General features: G+C 37.0%; 1 protein-coding gene across 6 annotated transcripts in view; it reads right to left on the bottom strand.

Moving 5' to 3' along the window:
• Positions 1 to 5,997: 5,997 nt before the first annotated feature.
• Positions 5,998 to 21,965, bottom strand: part of CEP135 (centrosomal protein 135) — a 42,763-nt gene continuing 26,795 nt past the window's right edge. For 5 of the 6 annotated variants that reach the window (XM_026846869.1, XM_026846870.1, XM_026846872.1 and 2 more), the window contains 8 exons: positions 21,427 to 21,595; positions 18,154 to 18,264; positions 16,147 to 16,332; positions 15,013 to 15,222; positions 13,830 to 14,032; positions 9,574 to 9,678; positions 9,023 to 9,169; positions 5,998 to 7,225 (listed from right to left, as the gene is read on the bottom strand). In XM_026846869.1, coding sequence (XP_026702670.1) covers positions 7,204 to 7,225; positions 9,023 to 9,169; positions 9,574 to 9,678; positions 13,830 to 14,032; positions 15,013 to 15,222; positions 16,147 to 16,332; positions 18,154 to 18,264; positions 21,427 to 21,595 — 1,153 coding nt within the window. In that variant the 3' untranslated portion in view covers positions 5,998 to 7,203. Of the gene's footprint in view, positions 7,226 to 9,022; positions 9,170 to 9,573; positions 10,817 to 13,829; positions 14,033 to 15,012; positions 15,223 to 16,146; positions 16,333 to 18,153; positions 18,265 to 21,426; positions 21,596 to 21,965 lie in introns of those variants that run through there. The other variant, XM_026846873.1, reaches the window with a different exon arrangement.

Raw genomic sequence — 21,965 nt, 5'->3', positions numbered from 1 at the left:
CCCCAGCCCCGGGCCCTGTCCTTGCCCCCGCCCAGACCTTGCCCAACACCGGGAGCTGCCCCAGCGCCAGCCGCAGCCCCTCCCGGATCCCTGCCTTCACCCCTGGCCCCTCCCGGATCCCTGCCTTCGCCCTCGAACTAGCAGCGTTCGGCTCCTTTTGTTGGGAAGGAAGGAATTTTTCCGGATTCAGCGGCTCCGAACCCAAATTTGTTCTCATCTCACAGCGAGACCAAAGTCTGAAGCCAGAGCTACAACCAGACAAATATTTATCCCCTCCATTTACTAAAACATGGGAGGAACTACGAGAAACAAACCAAAAATCTGCTGTTCCCCATCACAGCAGCAGAGAAAACAGCCTCCCTTCTTTCCCACACCCTTAAATCCAGTGTTTGTATTCGCTCTTCTGGAGCCCCCCTCTTCCAGTTCAGCTGTCTACACCAAGACTTTTACCAGTGCTGAGCAGTGGTTTCCCATTTCCCAAGGAGAGCTCGGCAAAAACAGATGCTGCACTTATTTCCACCCAAACTGCCACTTTTTGATCCGAAATTGAAGATGTGATTCATGATCTTCCACTGCTAAGATGTGTCTTGCCAGTCAGCTCTCCAGATTCAGATGCTCCCTGGACAAAAGGGCCATACAACTTTGAATCCTGCCTTCTCCTGAATGTTTTGGCCCAGTCAGAAGTGGTCCTTCTGTTAAAAGGACCTGGGTCTTATAGAAAAATAAGATCCATGCTGGGTTGGACCAAAGAGCTGTTTCACACATTTTTTTTGTCTCCGACTGTCGCCAATACCGGATATTTTAAATTAAGAATTGGGCAAGCATTTACTAATACTCTTGCACTCCTTGGTGTTTTGCAGCTCAGTGAATTCCTGAGTCAGAAGTGATTTTTGTGCAGAAAACTAGCTATATGACTCTGGAATAAATATTAATTGCTAGAAATTACTTTTCCACCTGCAGTGTTCTAGAGATGACTGGTCATACAAGCCACGAGAGATGCAGTCTGTTCCCTTTCCAGTCCACTCATGACTGAAGTCACAGTATACAGGCCACAAGGAACTCAGAAATGGTATTTACATTAGCAATTACACGTATCTATATCCAAAATGGACAAACCATCTCAATTACCAGAGCTGAATTTTGCAGCACTTCTCTGAAAGATTTAGGGGTTTTGCCTTGCTGCTATCACAGCACTTAAACATTTTCACTTACACAGAATTAGGTGGTACAGATAGAAAACTTCAAAAGTAGCCACGAGGAAAAAGGTGAATCCAGCCTTTCCCAATTCCTTCAGATCTGTCAAAAACTGCTCAATTACATCAGACCTTTCTCAACAAAGGTCAATCTTTTCACTTTCCTGGAGGAGAAAATAAGATAAAATGAGGGTGTTTTTTTCTAAAAACCTGACAATTTCTGGAAAGCAAAGCAGTCACAAACCTCAGTAGAAAAGTGATGGATGGGCTTCAGGAACACCTGTCTTTATTAGCAATTCTTTCACTTGGAGTTTATTAGATATACCTACAATTTCTACAGCTTAACCCCAACCTGTTAAGTACGTGTCATGATCTCTAGATAAAGACATGGGCCCACTAGGTGGCACAAATACACCATTTAAAAGCAACGAGCAAGTCAGGGCCACCTAACCCCTATTCAACATGTTCTATTTATGCATTTATGCAAAGCAAATGGGTACAGATAGATTGCACACAGCTATAGTCCAGTAACCCACACATCTCTTTTCAAATTAAAACAAGCTCAAATGTCAATGTGTTCCTTTGGATATAGAGGCCCAGTGAAAACCTCCCCAAAAAGCAGTATCTGCTCCCGCAGATCTTGACTTACTCATGTCTGGCTAACCACCATGTTTCAACTCTGTGTTTGCATTCAGGAAAATACAACTGTCCCTGCTCAGCAGTATTAAAACCGAGAAGCCACTGACATTCTCGTTTTCCCCACTTTCTTCTATTTTTAGTCATGCCATTCTAGTTAGTTTAAGCAAACAGTCTAATTCCTGCACCATTACCTTGAAATAGTAAAAGACAGACCACTGACCAACCTGGTGGAGAAACTTTACTCAGATGATGCTGAGCTAGCAGCACACTCAGGTGGGATAGGTGATGGTCGTATGATAAATTCCAAAATTCAGAATCGATCTGAGCTTTCATGTAGATAAATGTAATATTGAGACAAAACAATGGCAATACAATTATTTTTATACTCTTAAATTTTAAAAAGCCAAAGATCATAATATAGATAATAAGGGACAATTTCACAGCAGCTGGATAGGCACCTGCCTAATCACACTACTGTGAGGAAAATTTCCCAAAGTCACAAAATCGTTTCCCCTCTGGGCAGCTCCTCTGGCAACTGCCTAGTCCAATGCCCTGCTCAAAGGAGGCACCTACAACAGGCTCTCCAGGCCTGTGTCCCACTGAGCTTTTAATACCTTTGTGGATGGTGACTCCACAACCTCTCTGGGCAGCCTCTCCCACTGTTTGACCACCCTCCTGGAAAAAAAAAATAAAATTTTTCATCTGTTTAAATGGAATTCAATTTGTGCCCCCTGTCTTTTGGGCCTTCCATGAGTACTTCCACTGTGAAGGGACCGTCACAATCTTTTTACTCCTGCCCATGAGGTATTTATGTGCATGGAGATGTTCCCCCCAGACCCTTCTCAAGGCTGAACAGCCCCAGGTTGCTCAGCCTCTCCTCACATGAGAGATGCTCCCATCCCTTCATCATCTTCAGGGTCCTTTGCTGGACTTGCCAAGAATGTCCACATCCATGTTGTATTGGGAGCCTTACGGAGGGTGTTGTGTTTGGGACATTAGTTATCTTGGGCAAGCAGAGTCTGCTCCACTGGGCGCAAGCAGCCCATCAGTGGGCACAAGTGGCCGCTGTGCAGCAAATTTGCTGGAACGCCCTGCGCTGCACACTGGTGGATGTTGTGACAGAGATAACATCACAGCCTGCCAGAAGATAGATGGGAGTTTTTGCCTTTGTGGCTAAAACAGTGCTGATAACACACCAGTGTTTCGGCTGTTGCTGAACAGTGCTTGCACAGCACCAAGGCTTTCTCTCTTCCCCCATTTAGCTGACAAGATAATTATACTGGAGGATGAATGGTATGACTTTTTGTCTGGGAATTAATACTGCTGCAGCGATTATGATCTTTACATTGCCCAGGAAGGGTCTGAGTATGAAATGAAACTGGAATGCCTGTATATATAAAGCCAAAAGACTAAGGTACCAAATTGCCCACAACTGACTTCTTACACTGTTAGCAGAGAAAAAGAGAAAGTATAAAATTCTGTCCCAAAGAATGGCTTAAAAAAACAAAGAGTCTGTGGTCATATAGTTTCATTTAGGAATAATAATATTTGAATAGGTCAGGCTTGCCACATGTGCACCTATTTCTCTATAAAATATTTTAAATTAAAAGACTTAAGTCCTAATCTCAACTTTTTTTTTTAATTAGCATCACATAAGCATCTCAATGTTTCTCAGATTTAGGGTGATAAAAAAAGAACTTGGGTTTTCCAGCTGAACCCTGGAATTGCTTATCTAGGTTAATTATCTAAATTTTAGAGATATACTATAAGAAAAAAAAACCCTAATTCATTGTGGTAAGTGTAATTGAGCAATTTAGATTTTAATAAATTGAGAAAAAGTGTCCTTTTATTGTCTCCCGATGCCTCTGCTTCTGACACTACACTTTGTTTTGTAGAGAAACAGCCCCAACAATTGTTGCTTCTCTTTTATTCGTTTTCTAATGTTATTTTTCCCCCATCCCCAACTACAGATAACAGAAGACAAGACAACTTGAATGTTCAGACATCTCCCATGATTTAATGTCTGCCCCACTCTGTTTTCAACACACCTCAGCTGAGGACTAATAAAGGTCATGAGGATTCCATGATCTTTTGATCTTCCAGGAGGTGAGGACAGCACAGAAGCTTCCTGGAGTAGAGTCCAGGAGAGTCATAATTCCTCATAGTTGATATTCATGTAAGAATTACTATTAATTGAAGTGCTGTGGGTTTAATTGTAATGTAAAAGTATACATTTTTTTGATAAGATGAAATACAGTATTTTCAATAAAATGGAACACTTGCTTTTTTTAAAACTCAGATTCCAATTTAAAGGGGTTTCTATAAAAAATATTTAGAAGTCACCACTGAAGATGTCAAGAACAGAACATGAATTCTTTTCTCATTCTTACTGAACTGCTCCATCCCAAATAATCAACGATTAGCATCAGTGGAAACTACTGACTTAATTACAAACAGTATCAATACATAAGTAACATTTAGAGGTGACGATCTCCCCATTCCTGTAACTGGCAAATGAGAGACCTAGAAAGTATGAGATGCACCCACTTTAAATAAACAATTCCTTCCAATGGCTCAGAAGCCTAATGTGGTACAAGTATTTTCAGGTACTTCTGAATGGGCCTTCTAAGTTGGTTTTAGTTAGTAAAATTTAATACATAGAGACATATTAAATAACAAAACTGACAAAATACAACATATGAAAATTAAAATGTATCTATATAGCTTGCAACAGCAATTATTTACCTATGAATATATACATCGGGTTTATGTGATGGGAGTTTTGGTAGCAGGGGAGGGGGCTACAGTGGTGGCCCCTGTGAGGAGAGTCTAGAAGCCCCCCCCAGCTCCAAGTCAGACCAGTCTCTGGCCAGGGCGAAGCCAATTAGCAACACTGGGAACACCTCTGATGACATATTTAAGAAGGTGAAGAAGCCTCTGGACAAGGGGAGAGGAGGGGAGTAGAGAAGAGGAGTGAGAAACACATCTGCAGACACCAAGGTCAGTGAAGAAGAAGGGGGATCCCCCTGCAACCTGTGCTGCAGGTCACGGTGAGGCAGCTGTGCCCTGCAGCCCAACGACGGTGGAGCAGATCTCCACCTGCAGCCCGGGGAGGAGCCCACGCTGGAACAGGTGGCTGCACCCAAAGAAAGCCGGGACTCAGAGAAGCCTGCACTGGAGCAGTCTGCTGCTGGGAGGACCACAGCCCATGGGAGGGTCCCATGCTGGAGCAGTTAATGAAAAGCTGCAGCCCTGTGGGAAGGACACATGTCAGAGAATGTGTGGAAGACCGTCTCCTGTGAGAGGGACTCCATGCTGGAGCAGCAGAGACATGTGATGAACTGACTGCAACCCCCATTCTCAGCCCCGCTGTGCTGCTCTGGGGAAGGATGTAGAGAAATCAGGAGCAAAGCTGAGCCTAGGAAGATGGGAGGGGTAGGAGGAAAGCGTTTTTAAGATGTGGTTGTATTTCTCATTGACCTAACCTGTTTGATTTGAAAATTATGTGGTGGTGGTGTTTAAATTGTTGTTCTTTTTCTTCCCCTCATGAGTATGTCCTTTACCCATGACCATAATATGTGTTCCTTTCTGTCCTTATCTCAATTCCTGAGTCTATTTTCTTCTTCTCATCCTTGGGGGAAGGAGAGATCAAGCAGCTTCATAGTGCTCACTTGCCCTTCGGGCTCAAAACCTTGACACACCTCCTGTGCCTGCTTGAGGTGAGAAAGAGTCATGACCAGCAGAGAAGGAATATACTAACAACCATAATTAAAATGCGAGTTGGCAAATGACCCTTTGTATTGGCCAAGTCCAAACAGAGTGTTTATGTGAGGCCTAGAGCTCTGCACAGGTTTTGTTATCAAGGCAAAATGTCTCCCTAAACCATAACTGCTTTAAAAATCCCCAGAACAAAGTAACACTTACTGCACATACCTTGTTCGCCAAGTTGTCATCTAAGCATGCAATTCTTTCCGTTTTTTCACCTACCGTTTCTTGAAGACTGTCCTTTTCTTTGTCCAAGACAGAAATAGTACTTCTAAGCACACTGACTGCTTCATCCTGCGAAGTGCTCCTCTGGTTTAACCTATCTATAAATACACAAATAAGTACTTTCTATTTTAAAAACAGGACATAAGTGTAAAAATAACTAGGGATTACCTATTTCCTCCTCTAGCTTTACAATTTCTTCTTGAGCTGACTGCAGTTCATCCTTTTTGAGGGACAGTCGGTGCTGTAAATCTTCAACAGACCTCTGCAGCCGGTCATTTAAGAGCCTGGAAAATCAGCATGCAGTTGAAACAAGTCTGGGACCTGTTCAGGGTCATCAGCTGATGGCTCTTAAGCTGCTTGAAGTGCTGGAACAGTTCCAGCATAACCTCATGACAGGCTTGTGTCATACCAGCCAACAGCACAGGTTGTGCCATACTAACCAGTCTCCTCTCTCCCGCTCTGGAGGACTGCTGAGGCCAACGCCACTCGGTTGCTCTGGACCCTTGCATCAAGTCCACCTCAACACCATTCCAAAAAGGGAGTGATGGAACCTTGGTGGAACCTCCACCATAATCTGAAACATTCACTTCCTTTGATTTCTGTCACTCTTCATCATGTAACTCATGACTCTTCGCTTTATAAAGATTTTGATGCGTAGCTCATAGGTGTGACTATCCACACGTTTATTTAAATGATTTAAATACATCTTTTAAAATATATGTTTTCTCTTTACTTTTTATTTAATATTGGGATAATATTTAAAATGCAATTTCACACAAAGATTAAACAAAAGAGATAAGAAGTTGTTAGATGACAAAAACAATAAATGATTTTTTTTATTAAGAAAAGGTAAACAAAATGCATTCACAAAATAGATAATCAGTACTTTTAAATACCATGAAGAATGACCTGTAAACAGAAAACACTTGTTAAAAGCTCAAACAGGAAATCACCGTGAGTGTAGAACCTACACTGGCTCAGCATTTTTAAGACAATCGTGTGTGTTATTCTATGTTAGCTCATGCTAAGATGAAAAAACTTCTGTCACCATTTGAGATAAGCAAACAGAATTAAAATAGTAAAATGAAACATGAGATTGTCATATCAAGTACTCGTTTCCTTCTTATAATTACTGTATTTGCAAAATAGTAACAAAACTTAGCCAGCCTTGATATAAAACATGTCAAACAGCCAGCAAAAACCAGTTACCTAGCCAGTTGGGAAATCAGAATTTTGCAAAGTTGATTACTTCACCGGTTCTCAGAAATTTCAAAGGTAATCACCAATTTGAAGAAAACAGAGGTAGAATACAAGTCAGCCTTCATAATTTTCAAAAAAATGTCCTTGTAATAAGGTAATGCTTCAGTTGCTCAAGTACTGGTTATTCCTTGAAGCTCACATTTCTGGCAGAGAAAGAAAAAATTTTTAAAATAAAATTATCTATTATAATTTAATAATGAATGTTAGGATCAAAAGTAATACTTAAACTTAGCCTCATATTTTCTTCTGTTATTCCTGAATATCAGCTATTAGCATATTATCTAAGACTCTACATTCAGTTCATTGACTCACTGTTCAAATGCTTAACAAAGTAAATGTGAGATGAGGAGGAAGAGAAAAATCATTGAGAAGATTAAATCAGATTAGAGAAAAACACAGTTGTAATACTACAGAATGGTAATTACTGAGTATACTTTACTGTGGCAAGCTCCCAGGAATGAATAAATAAGTAGGGTGAAAGATGGTGATAGTACTAGCAAGATCATTCTATTGTAATAGTTCATTGATAGGTTTAAAAGGCAAGATAGTAAAAAATTAAACAGTGTATAAATTCAGTTGTTAAATACCACTTTCTTTAAAAATATATATTTAATGAAAATGTGTTATTTTCTGGTAAGATATGGTACAGAGCTGTCATTGTTAAAACTATGTATACAAACACAGGATAAAAATAGTTCACTGGATGGTATTCTTCAAGTAGAGCAACTGGACTATTCTTATTGCCTTTGGGACTCACTGGAAAGCAAGGAAGACTAAAGACAATTCTCTACTGATGATACTCATTCTCAGAAATATATTATCTATCATTATCTCAGTCAAAATGTTGATTTGCAATGTAACAAGGTTTGCCTAAAGTCTCACTAGTAAATCAGAAGTCATAACTTCTGTTTCATACCTACTATCAATATCTCATTTGCTACAGTTCCCTTTTTTTTTTTTTGCTTTGTCCAAAAACTCACAGAAGAAGAGAAAAATTGTTGACAATGTGGATCATGCCATGCCGACCTCAGTTCTCAGGAAACTTGCATATTAAAAGTAAACTTAAGAACAAGCCATTACCAACAAAAATAAATTTTAAAATCTTAAAAGTTTGGAATTCCATTTCCTGAAGTTTAGCAGTTAGATTCATGAGTTGTTCTAGTATACCGTATAGCCGCTATAGCACACATATTTCCTAAAACAATCACCAATCACTCTTTCTCTCTCCCTATCCTTCCACTCTTCATGGCAATTTATTATGCATTATAGAACTGATGGGTTATAAAGTCAATAATTGAGCCTGTAACATATAACTGACATAATCTAAAACAACAATCTCTAAAAGAACTAAAATGTCAGTGAAAATGGTGAGAGGTTGATTTTGACTTCTTTTTTATGGACTCTAGTGACCACGATCTTAAGACATTCATATCATTCAAGTATTAACAATGAAAAATGCATTATTTTCATGCACTTTTTTTTAGAGACAGTCACATCTAATCTGTAGGGTTCAAATGCATTTTAGTTGGACTCTCTCCCACGGAATGCCTTTCCTTCATTGCTGTCATTGGAGAGAATTTCATGGCATTTCTCTTAATATGAGCCATTTGTTTGGATAACTTAACAATAATAGATTTGCAATATATATTTGGATATAATTAGTGGTAATAATAAGCAGATGAAATATATGTGGAAGCTGTCAGCTGGTGCAAGACCATTAACAAAAACAAGAACAGGAATCCATTACATGGTCTTTGAAAAGCCCTTTGCATCTATCATTTCCAATCAATATTTTATAGTAGGAGAGTCAACAAAAGAAGAACTTAGAATCACCTAAAGTGTGTGAAAATTTAATTAAATGTAATTAAAAAAGTATTACTTAGAAACAGTTTAAACCTAACACTTACACAGAAACAATCTGCTAAAGTCAAATCGCTTACTTTTCAGCTGCTGCTTGATCAGTTGTCCTTACAATGGTACGTTCTGGAGAATGTGAGGGAGACCTTAATGTTGAGCTGAGAGGAGGTGAAGCACGTAACGATGATGTAGAGAGACCATGTCGACGCATTTCCTGAATTGCACGCTCTCTACCAACAGATAGCAATTTCAGTTACATAACACTCTAGTAATGCAGGATGTTAAAGGAAGAAAATGTAACTTTTTCTTCCATCTTTTTACTTGGTGATTTTCACAATACTTTCCAAAGAGCCTTGTTTTCTCAAAATGTCACTCAACTTCTTGTTTTCATGAGAAAAGGCTTTTTCTTTTTTAGGTGCAATGATAAACTCAGAAAATTTATGAGGGAACTCAGAAACTGTGTAATTTTTTTTTCTTTTTTAATTAAGCAGTTTTCAAGATGAGAATATGAGATTTTTCATGATAATAGGAACACAATTTTCCATAACAATTTCTCACTATGGGAAAAAAGCAACAGTTTTAAAAGTGAGAAAAAAGAAATAAGAGTCACCTCACTGAACAAACAGCTTCTTACCGTTCAAATCGTTCAGTTGTCAGTTGCCTTTTTAAAACATCACAGTCAGTCTGCAGCTGTGCAACTTTACTTCGAAGTATGGGAACCTCTCTATTATAGCTGTTTCTAAAAAAAATCATGAGAAGCAACAAAGTTTTCTTTGAACATCGCCAGCTAGGAGCTTAGTCGAATTGGAGCAATATAAAACAGAAATAGATACTGAACATGTTTCACACAGCTTAAATCAAAGACAAATGAGAAGCAGCAAGAACCAAGTGAATGCAACAGAATGTTTCTGGAAGAGCCTAGGGTGAGAAGTGAAAAGCTGGCAAGCCTCTCACTAAACCCTTTCTACAATACATCATGTTCTTTTTCAGACAAAGGTGAACACAAATATGTTTTATAAAAACAGACAAAACAATTAAATCATCAGTTTATTGTTTTACTGTCCTTTGGTGCAATGCGAGTTGGCCTTTATATGTACACTTAAAAAAGGATGAAAAAAGCAATAACTATCCAAAAAAACTACAAACATAACAAATATGGCTTCAGTAAAAATTCTGTCAAGTAGGCTGGAACTATCTGGCTAGCAATGAACACAAATGAATCAAAACTAAGTAAAGGCTGTATTAATGCAAGCTCAGACAAGCAAAACCCAGAATCTGAAAGCTTGTCAACTACACACCCTTGGTGCTTGGGCCCAACTGTTTCAACTTCAAGAATCAAAATGAAAAGCAGCCTTGAAAATCTTAAGTAACATAAATATATTTCCCAGAAAAATCATCAGTTTGGACGACTCAGTGCTTAGTTGTAAAACACCACTGCATTATAAAGCAAGCCAAAAAAAACAGAAATCATTGAGCATACAGTAAGTCTAAACCAGAATCTAGACAGATAAACAGATGTGTTATTCCTTAGAGTCTTCAAAGCCAATATGAGGTGGACTGCTCAAAAGTCACTTCTGGAGAGGCAGAGATGTACTAGTTTACTGCTAAAGCACTGAACTTGAATTCTGAAAAACGAGTTCCACTCCTAGCTTGGTCACAGACTTCGTGTCTGGCACCTGCTGGTCTCTGACTCCAGGAAGATGCAAACTACTTGAGATTTGATCCAAAGAGAACAGCAGAATATTTTTAAATTGTTTTCCCTATTCATCAGTAAAAATTCCTAGAATGGTATCTTGATCCAGTATGTTGAAAACAGATGCAGAAGACAAGAGGTCTCGATGATACCTTATTCTAAGTCCTTCAGAGACAGGCATATGCTTTCAGGATGGAGGCAAGAATTCAGGACCCAGTATCATTATTGTAAAATAAAGAAAGAAAAGCAGATAGTTCTGTGAGTTCTGAGGTTATTCCATGTCAATGACATTTAAACAAAATTAAGATCATGAAGTATATAATTCAAAAATTAAGAAATATTTTAATTTGGAACCCCTATGCACAGTAATAAACATATAGTACAATTACATGATATACTATTGGTTCACAGGACATCTGACTCTTTCACACTAGATACAGACAGCTCTCAAAAATCATTTTGGCTATTCAGTATTCTCTGTTTATTTAATAATTAATCACTGTCGAGCCTCAAGATCTCATTTACTGTACTATCACCCAAATAGCACTAAGTGACACAATTACTCACTATTCACAGACCTCAAAATTACAGCACTGGAGAACTTCCTAAGTTAAACTTGATTTTGAAAATCCTTCTGAAGTCAGAGGTTCTATCAGTATCATTTTATAAATAGAGTGGAAGCACAGGCACAATAAGGCTAAAACTGTAAATAATGTCCAAAAATATTGACACATTATTTTTGTCAGTTAGAACTGAAATTTTGCCAAGTCAAATGAATTTTATATTTTGCAAGACACAAACATAATTGTCACATACTTCAGTCATGGCTGTGAGCATCTTAAGTTCCTTTTCTTTAGACAGCAGCTATTACAAACTGAACAGTAAAAAATAAGGTATATACAACTATCTATTTCTAACACCTGAAAATTTGCCTAGCAACATGCAGAACTTTTGAGATAAACAGAGGAAAACAATTCAATAGAATAGCCACTATTCTGCCAAGAGAACATTTGCCTTCTTCCTGCAATATCCCATCCTATTAACAATACAAGTACTGATATTTAAAACAAACAAGAAAGGAACATTACAATGTGTGTAGAAGAAACTGTGAAAAAAATTACTATGAAGTTATTTAAACAGAGTTTCATAATGTTTGTACTCAAGGAAGCTAAAATAAAGTTAAATGAAAACTCCTCATTTCCTTTCTGAGATTTGTCTTTTGGTTTTGGTTTGGGGTTTTTTTTGCAACTTTTACATTTAATTTCATAGTCAAGACACTCAAATAGTTCCTGTTCTTTGTATGCAATTAACCTTTTTTTCACAATTAACTTTTTTCCCCAAGTAAACAGAACCCAACAATTCTAAAACATGAAGCAATGAGTTGCACAGGGGTGATTAATAGTGTCATCATGTACATATTCCCTGAGATCATTGCTACCTGAGGTGGACCATCATCAGTGGTGAGTTGTAGCCTTTATGTAAGTCAACCAAAAGCATTTTTCTTGCACATTTGTGTCACCAAGTTACAGATAGCTTTTAATTGTTTAGGTATGCTATATTCTATATCTCATAAGGAAGCCTTATCTGTCCTTTTACCTTCCATATGTTTCCTTTCACTCCCTACCTCAGTGTTTACTAAGTGGGTGTATCTGGTTTTCTTTTCATTAAATTCTACTTTGTCTTTACTCTTCACCACCATATATGTTCAGCTGCTACTCCTCCTTCTTGCTATTTAATGACGAAACCACTACAGTCACTGGCTAGTGTGTGTATGCCCAGGAGAATTACCATGTCATGATGACACATATCATAGAAACTTGAAAATTCCCTGCTCCATATCAGGAAGAAAATTGTTTAAATCCCCCACTTCTCATATATGAATTTCATATACACAAAATATACCCTCTTAACTTAATTGTTCCAAACAGATTAGTCTTTCTTCCATAGTAGTGTTAAAAAGTTATTTCTACTCCAGGCAGATGCATGACATAAGAAGTTGTAGTTATAATGGAAAATGCGGGCCACATTTAGTGTAGGTGTCAGGTTTAGTTCCACTTATATTTCAAAGGAACAATAAATGATACAAGCCTTTTTCCTTAACAGTAAATAGCAGCAAAAGTACTTTTGCTTTTTTGAAGCACTATGAGTTCACTCTTTATTATGTAAGTGATTCTTACTTTAATCAAAGTAAGGACAACAGGCATCTTCAGGTATTCACATTCACCATGGGTTTAATCTACTTGGTATTTTTTTGTGAGCAGTACACATATGTTAAAATTTTACTTTCAAGTTGCTTTAAGATGCTTGATGAATCCACATTGTTCTAAAGGAGCTAGGACTTCAGAATACTCACTAATATAAGAACATAAAACATAGTTCAAGACCAAGAAAATTTGTGTTCTCTTAATAATTAAACTCATAGTTAAACTCTTCAAAGCCAAGTAAAAATATGTTTTGCTTAAAAAGAGTTGAATTAAATTGCTTCCTGAAGCTAAGCAGAAAATCACAACCTGTGAGAGAGGTGGATATGTATTTTGAGAATCAATAGACTCTGATGAAAAGGTTAAATATCCAAATCATGCTGCAAAGCATACATACATTTAATAGATGTACTCAACAGAGAAAGTAATTTACAAATTACCATGGGTTGGCTGGTTCTGTAGTGGAAATTATGTCTGCAACAGGTCAGCTACCTCGCCAGTAGGTATTTATGTCCAAGAGGTTCAGAAGTAAAGGATTTGAGTTATTGCACTGAAAGGATGGCAGAGTTCTATCACACCAGTGAATTTCAGGAAAGGTATCACCTCCTGTACCTGACTGAGGTAGAAAGAGTCGTGACCAGCAGAGAAAGTGAAGCGAACTTTCTGGAGTCAGACTGGGAACAAATCCAGAGAGAAACTGAGTGCTTATTCTCAAGACTGAAAACTCAGCAGGGTGTTCCTTCCTCTTAGAGTAGGTTTCCTTTGGAACTCCTGTTTAAGTTTACTGCTTGTACTAGTGTTGTCCACCACAGTCCTGACTTATGAAAGCAATAGGAAAGATCACTTCAAGTGATCAATGCCAAAAAAGGCCAAAAGACATTAATGCAAAAATCTGCACAGCCAGACTGAATATCAAAAATTTGAGTTTGTGAATAAGTATTGCCACACAGAAAAAAGTTTATTTGTAAACCAAGTAAGACACTTGTTAAAACTTACAGCTTGCTCTCGGCGAGTGTTAGCTTGTCTTTCAATAACTGAATTTCGGAATCTTTCTCGTGGGATGTTAAATGATTCTGAAATTCTTTGTCTCTACTAGTAGCCAGCAATGTTTCAAGATTCTGAACTGTAAGTCTCTCACTGGATAACTGCTTTTTCAACAACTCTGCTTCTGATTTTATATCTTCTAATTCACCTAGAACCTAGAGCACAAATTTTATACGTTATTAATACACTGGTTTACAAACACACTTTCACAAAGAGTTGTTATAAAAACTGAAATGATTGGAAGTTTTGAAAAAAGGGAATAGGAAACTGAGCTCACAAAACAAATTAAAGCTTACAATTATTTAAAACTATACTTAGTTAAAAACTATTCAAGCTTACATCTGTCAGATGTTTTTCTGGAGACTGGACTACTGAGTGATGGAAATGCTTAGGTGAATACCCAGAACACTAATTGGCTTTTAAAAGCATTAGGAATTTGCACAAGTAGAAAAATAGTATTTACTATACTTTATTCTATTTGATGAGGTTAGCTCACAATTAGCTTCTTGGTTTTTGCTGAAAAGGTAAGAATGCTTGTCTTCCTCATTAGTTCCATGAATATAAACAAATTCTGTGGGGATGAGAACTACTGTCCTCAAGGTCTTAACTATTACAGTAACAGAAAGCTTGACCAAGTCACTAATTAGACACAACAATCAGCTGTAAAGAAAAAAGTTCAGAAATCATGGATATTTAGAAGTGTTTAAACTATTTCAAAATATTTTATGAACTTCAGCTGGGTTTAAATTTCAATTTAATTTTAAAAATCCATTAGGGAAAAGTTTTCAATGGCTAAATAAGATGTACACTATTCACTTTTTATAAACAGTTTAAAATTGGAGTAAATTAAAAACCAGTACATAAACCCAAATAAATATAATTTGTCTCTGTGGTATAGCAAAAAACACTGCTGCCACATTTTGTAGTGATAATGAATGCAAGAAACTCCTCTCTTCTTGTACAAAATCCACAGACGTAGATCTGTGTTCTGCAAGATTTATATATAAATGCAAAACTAATGATGTAAATTATCTTACTTTGCTCTCAGAAGTAATTTATTCTTTACCCCAAAAAATCATTAAAAGCAAAGGATGGTATTTTATTATAGCAATTTAAATTTGCCTTTGCTGCTTACCCTTTCATAATCCATGCTTTTGGATGTCAGCTGTCGAGATAAAAGTTCTTTGTTAGATTCAAGCTTTACACAGAGTTCCCTCACAGAAGCCAGGTCTGCCAACACAGAAGACTTGTCCTGATTTTCACGCTTAACATCCTCTTCCAATTTGGACATATTTTTTGTAATGGCAGAGATCTGGGATTCATATGCTTGATGTGCAACGATATGCTAAAAAAAAAGACAAATATGGATATCCCTTCAGTGTTAAATGTAAACAGTTCTCTGTTGGATAACAGGAGGGTTTTTTTAATACTTTCTTTTCCCTTCAAAATCAACTTTCCCTTTAAGATCAACTTTATATTACATTCCTTTCCTCTCCCTAAATCGCAGATAAGAACAACTGATAAATCATCTCTGTAATTTTTAATCACCATTGTGAAGAATTACACAAGTACTATATGAGAATGGAAAGAGGCTGGATTCCAGCTTCAGAAGAGAATTAAAAGCTTAAAACCCCACAAAATATAACATATTCTTTATTCAGCTTAAAATAGTAAAGTCTCTCACATTTTGGGGTAATTAAAAGCATGAGACTAAATATGGTCAATCTACAACTGTTAGACTCTAAAACTTCCTAGATCTCCATGAAGTTAATGCTTCTAAAATATAAACCTCAGTATTTTCTATGCTGGTATTATGGAATCCTGATTCTGGATTTGAAATACTATGACTACTACTTCCAGATTTTCACCTTTACTCCAGGCACCAATGCTTTAAATGCTTCCTTCAAAGCTTCGAAGAAATGTAAGAGCTTACCAATACTCATAATATTATGTGCAAATATTTTGAAGCAACAGAACAAAAGATTCTTACAAAGACAATAATCTAATAGCAATGATCACCCAACAGAAGACATCTACAGGTATTAGGGTATACCCTGTGACTGAAATTTTGGGAAAGCAAGGAAGGGAAAAGGAAAGCACATCTAACTAAACTCAGTTACTGTTTCAAGAACTCAGTGTCTACAGTTGAAGCGTTCATGTATAGGAATTATTTTCCATTAAAGCATTAAAAATAGTATGTTGACTTTATTAAAAAACACTTGAATGCATCCCACTTTCATTGTCAGCATTTAATTGCACAAATTATTACCCCTTGAATCTCTTTTTCCAGCAGTTCTACTCTCTCTCGCAGATGTCTCCGATCTGTATCTACAGAAAGGAGTTCAAGTCGGATTGAGCTGCTTTCTCCTTCTGCTTGATGGGCCTTCATTTCCCAGTCTTCAGCTTGTGTATGCAGCATTCGGAACTTCTCTAGCAATTCTTGGTTTTCTTTTTCCTAGATGAAACAGTAAATTACTCTGCAGTGATCAACATATCTTCAAGGTCTTTAATCTTATTTCATGCCTACTCCCTAAAATCTCTTAGTTTTCTCAGAAGAAAGTAGAATGTTCTCCATTTTCTTAATCCCACTATCTGGCTATCACTAAAGGGCATCATCCCTTTTGCAAATCCAAATACTAAATAAATGCAGTGATGGCATTCAGTTTTATTAAATTGAAGTATTTACAGTTAGCAGTTGTTAATGAGTTTCAAGGCTCCCAGGGGAGGGGTTATCTTAGATCTCTGCATTGTCAAGGGTCAACATTACTGAGGTGTACTGATCTTTACCAAGAAATTCTAGCAGGAGTCTGTATTCAGCTCTTTTACTTGCTGTGCTGCTATAAATATTTTCATTACAGCAGTATCTGAAAGACTAATAACCCATTCAGGCATATCCACCTAAGCAACCCATCATAAAAGTAAAAACTGTAAGCTTACAAGTTATGTAAAAAAACCTGTATGCTTACAAGTTATGCAGTGATAGAACAAATCTTGCTTGTGAATTTTCATTTGACCCAACTGCAAGTGCATATTATAAAGCAGTGATTATTATTCTTTATTTAACTCCATTCCCTTCTTCCCCTGTTCATGCAATGCACAGCAGGATATGCACATTGCTAGTATGAACCAAACATCCAATGAGAAAAGCTACTGATTTTGAAATTCATTGTTTCCTGCAGAACTTAAAAGGTGCAGACAGAATGAGGCAGGGCACTAGGAAACAGATATCATGATTAAGCAAGTGAATATTGTGCAGGAATGTAAATCCTTGTCTCCACAGGCAACACCCTGATGTAGCACTAGGCAAATCCCTGAAACCATCCTTGTGTAACTGGTCACTGGCTGTATATTCTACAGCTTCTTGGTACCCGACTTGAATAACTGGACTCATTTGTGAAAGATGTGACCACATCTGTAGCTAAAATGCTTTGGACATATAAAATTTTTAAAAACTAAACTTCCAAGTGTTTTAAACTGAGAGTTCTAAGCTAACATACTACTGATCTTAATTTTTTCTATGATTCAGTTCCTACTTGTAAAATGTGGTTGAATTTACATGCATTCATCTAGACATGCAAATCAAAGTCAGATCAAAACTTTCTTTCCCATTCAAAGTTGCCAGTTCATGTTGTCTTATCATAAACTCTATTTGTTTTAAACGATTATAAGTTTTAATATACATGTCACACTTTCGAACCCAATAATCAGGATAAAATACATTTACAAGACAACTGTTTTGTCAGTACAGCAAAAACACTGAACTCTTATTCACAGAGAAAACATTCCAGTGTGCTATTTTTACACTTTCCTGCAGAACTACATATAAAATTTCTCCTTTTAAAAGGTGTAGAATATTAAAAAACATGGTATAAGCTGCTTGTTACCTACAATCATGAAACAGTACCAGATATTTTACTAGTTGCCTTGTCAAAACTCAAAAAGCAAAACGACTTTCAAATATGATTTGTTTGTTACTCTCCAGTGTTACGGCCAGCTGAAACATAATGTGATGACACTGTGAATGACATTGTGATGTGCCAGAATATATCAGTGCTTCAGATCTAATAAGGGTTTGTATGAATCCACTAGTAGCTTGAAACACTGCAGAGCAAAAAAGGAAAAAAAAAAAAAAAAGAAAGTGGGACAGGCAGGGACAACAGGACCCAAACCATATATTCTTTATTTTTTTTATTGTATCCTAAAGAGAATGTGTTATACTCTAAACCAAATGGATTTATTGAAAACTGGAATGACTGCCTATAGATTATACTTTTACCTTTGAAGCCATCAAGGTCTCAAATCTGGACACTTCAGTTATATAATTATGAACCCTGTTTTTCATTTCTTCTTTTTCACGTATTGCATCTTCAAGCTCAGTACTGACAGCCTAAAGAGATTACATAAAGGCAAAACAGTGGATTAGAGTAAATTAATCACTGTATATTACTGTATCAGACTAAATCAAAGTAATTGCATATGCCCTAGTCTACTGTTAAGTAATTTAGCCAAAGCCCTTGGGGATTGATTTGTAGCGTTCAGAAATATCCCCTACCACCTCAGATACACCAAAGAGCTTTCTGGGCAAGAATAATAATAGAAAACAATGACTATCATACCAGTTCATAAAATCTGCAGGTTCCCTACCGATCTTTGGAAGGTTCAACATAACAGACATTTGGGAGCAGGGATTCTTCTAGACTTAAGATGCACTATCCCTAGCGAAGGCAAGTTTTGTGTCACTAGGAAGTCAACTTTATAACAAAATAACATTTATTTTAAAGTACAATTGCAAGATAAAATAACTAAATGCATTATTAAGAAGATATCTAGGCATCAAAAATGCACCATGGAATTTGTTTGAGATGTTGGAACTGCTAATTCTGGCCCTTTCATGATCAGCTCTCACCTTTCTCTGAATCCTCTAGCCCAGAGAGCCAAAAAGGCAAATATCTTCTTCTATCTCCACTATCAAATGTAAGGGAAATAAAAGATATTGCCTTATTTCTTTCCCATCTTCTTTTTGTGGTATCTTGATATTCAATAACAGCAGCCTTAGAACTGTGTGTCTTATTTAGCATATGCTAAAAACAGTCTGCTTGTTTCTGTGGTAGCTTTCCCAAGCACACGGAAAAAGCTTCGTCATCACATGAGGATAATATTTCATATTTCATCTTATTAGAAACCTGTGTGAATGGAATCTCTAATTTCAATAATACACCCACATATCTATGTACTGTACCATAGGTTTTGCAAGAACTATTCAGAGTACTCCATCACTTAAAACATCTTGCTATATTGTATTTTCTAGCTTGATTCAGATGGGTTGACTGAGGGGAATTGAAATAAATGTTTTAGCTAACAAGGCCCTGATTATTTTTTAGTGTTGACATTTACAGAGAATTCAAACAAACAATTGTATCTCAGCATCAAAATTGTACAAGGCATTTCAGTCTCATGATGAGCTGCAACAGTTGTATTTGCTATACAACTTGAATGGAATGAGTTACAAAAAAATTCTGGGCTAGTTCTGTAAATCACATTCACATGTTCTCTACATAGTCTTTCTAAAGTTTAGCCCAATAAAAAAAAAAATGTTACTTGCCCTATAAAACACTGGACATTTTTGTTACATATTGTCCGTACGCACCCTCTATTGTACAAGGCTTTTGGGCAGCAGTAACCAGCTGGTGCACAAAACTAACTCATTATTCCTCAAACAATGTAAGGGATTAACAAGACTGAATGCACTTCAGGCTCTCCAAGCCATGGACCCCAGACCCAGAGAATGCCAAGGAAAAAGAGACAGAGCAATGGTGATTGGGAAGAGTGCAAACAGTCATATACTACATAAGCCTCTTATGCTCTTGGAAGAATGACCCTTACACACCAGTGGTTGGTTTAACTGACGGACCCCTAGAGAACACCTCCAGATCAAGATGCCACAAGAATAATAACGATGATAATCAAACAGTTTAATTCACTGAGTCTGTCAACTATTTCTGTCTTGCAAAACTTTTATTTAACCTACACCATCAACTTGAGATAGCTCGTCTTTCAATAAAACATTCAACAATACCCTACGAAAATGCCTTCCTCAAGGCGTTAAAGATTTTATTTCAATTTTCATTCCATAACTGATGTAAATTGAAGTCATGCTTTACAGCATGCACTTTACAAGGAAATGTATTTGCCCATCAGCAGCTGAGAGGTACCATATACCTCCCAACTAGAAAGCTGACTGTGAATACACATGAACCAACTCAAGCGTCCACTGGGCAAGCATAACCCACTTCCCACCTGCCTTTTGGCCTAAAGTTACTGACTGGCTAGCTGTTAGCATGGAGGTACCTTATGGCTCTAAATTACTGCAGAGCTAAGGAAAGACAAAAACATATAATACTAATACAAATACAAAGATATTACAGAAAACTCTGCAAGTAGTCAAATAAAGTACCTGGACAGAATGTCTGCAAAAAACAAAAGCCACACACAAAAATAGCTGCAATATACAGCCGAACTCTAAGATACCACCTCACCATGACACCTACCTTACCAAGGCAAAGACAATCCAATAAGAACATTCCGCTAGGGAAATAGATGGCACCTTTGAATTCACCATCTAAAAACCCCATACAACCTTGACATAATGGAAGGTGAACCCCTCCTATTCCCATCAACTGTGCATCCTTATCCATTCCTGAAATCAGGAAACAAATTCAGACTATTCAGGACTATCATACCTTAAAAATATGTTTTCTTCAATCCCTTGTCTTATAGCTTTTAAGCCCTCTTATACTTTCTTTCACAACATTAACCTTTCCCTATTCCTAAATAAAAGCAAAGTCCCTGCAGAGCAACACACATGCATGGCAACTAACCTTGCCAGAACTAGAAAGTCAAAACCTGCCACTACCTCTTTAACCACCACCATTACCAAGGCTCACAGAACACAATCATAACATCTACATTCCAAAACATTCTAATCTCAAAACATGGCATACTCCACTCAATACATCCGATATTTCATGGAAGCCAGATGAAGGGAGCTAATCAATCGCTGCGCACCAGAATGAATTCCAACATGCTAGCAATTTCTTCCCTCTCCCTTTCACCTTGCTAATAACCCGATACCTGCTTTTGTGGTTTCTTGCTCTCTCTCAATAACCCCTGTTCCACAGATAATAAAAACCAATTTTTACCCATTAAATAGCAGCTACCAAGTGATATAACTAATTAGCATAATTTCAGTATAGTATAAACAATTATGTCCCAGATTTATTTTATTTAGATTCCTTTTTTAATCTGGGGAAGGGTGACTAAACTGAAAGTTTGTCCATTACTCCTTCACTGTGTTGACAAGATGCTCAAGTATCTAAAGTAATTGCTTTCACAATTTCTGCCCAGTCATTTTTAATATCCCAGTGTTCAAGAAATACCGATAATCAAACATACCAAATCAAAATTGAGGATACAGCAGTTTTGATGTACCACTAGATGTAATCAAGCAATAAATAGTTTACTACTTCAGTATTACGTACTGTCTTCATACCTGGTTTTCTCTGGCCATTGTAACTAGGTCATCTTGCAGTCGTCTGTTTTCTTTCAGAGCTATTTCCTTTACTCTTCCTGTTTCTGCAAGCTCTACATGGGATGCATCAAGCTGGTGACGTAAGCTAGATATCTCACGGTCTCTGTTGCTCAGCATGTCCTTCATCTGGCTATCAAGTGAAAATCTTATTTAAATTGTTCCTTTTCATACTATACGATATATTGCTGAAAATGATCAAATGTGGATTTTGGATACAGAAAAACTTTTTTAAAAAAAATTCAGACAAAATTCTGAAGGCTGACAAACCAAGACTAAACATAAACATAAGGATCTAAAATTTCAATATGCACAAATAAAATGGAATTAATCAACATTTAAGATGTACCTTATTATGCAAACAGCAAGTACAGATATTTATGTTTATATGTGTTTCGTAGTGGCTACAGTATGTTACCCATTGCTATGGGTTATAAACCATAAAGAAAGAAGGCAGATAGCTTACACTTGAAAGACAACAATCGAAACAGTAAGGAAGAGAT

This window comes from Athene cunicularia (genome assembly GCF_003259725.1).
Source record: "Athene cunicularia isolate RWA chromosome 4 unlocalized genomic scaffold, athCun1 chr4_part1, whole genome shotgun sequence".
NCBI classification, from domain to species: Eukaryota; Metazoa; Chordata; class Aves; order Strigiformes; family Strigidae; genus Athene; species Athene cunicularia.
Note: the sequence above shows the minus strand (reverse complement) of the source record. Positions and strands in the feature narration are given on the sequence as shown.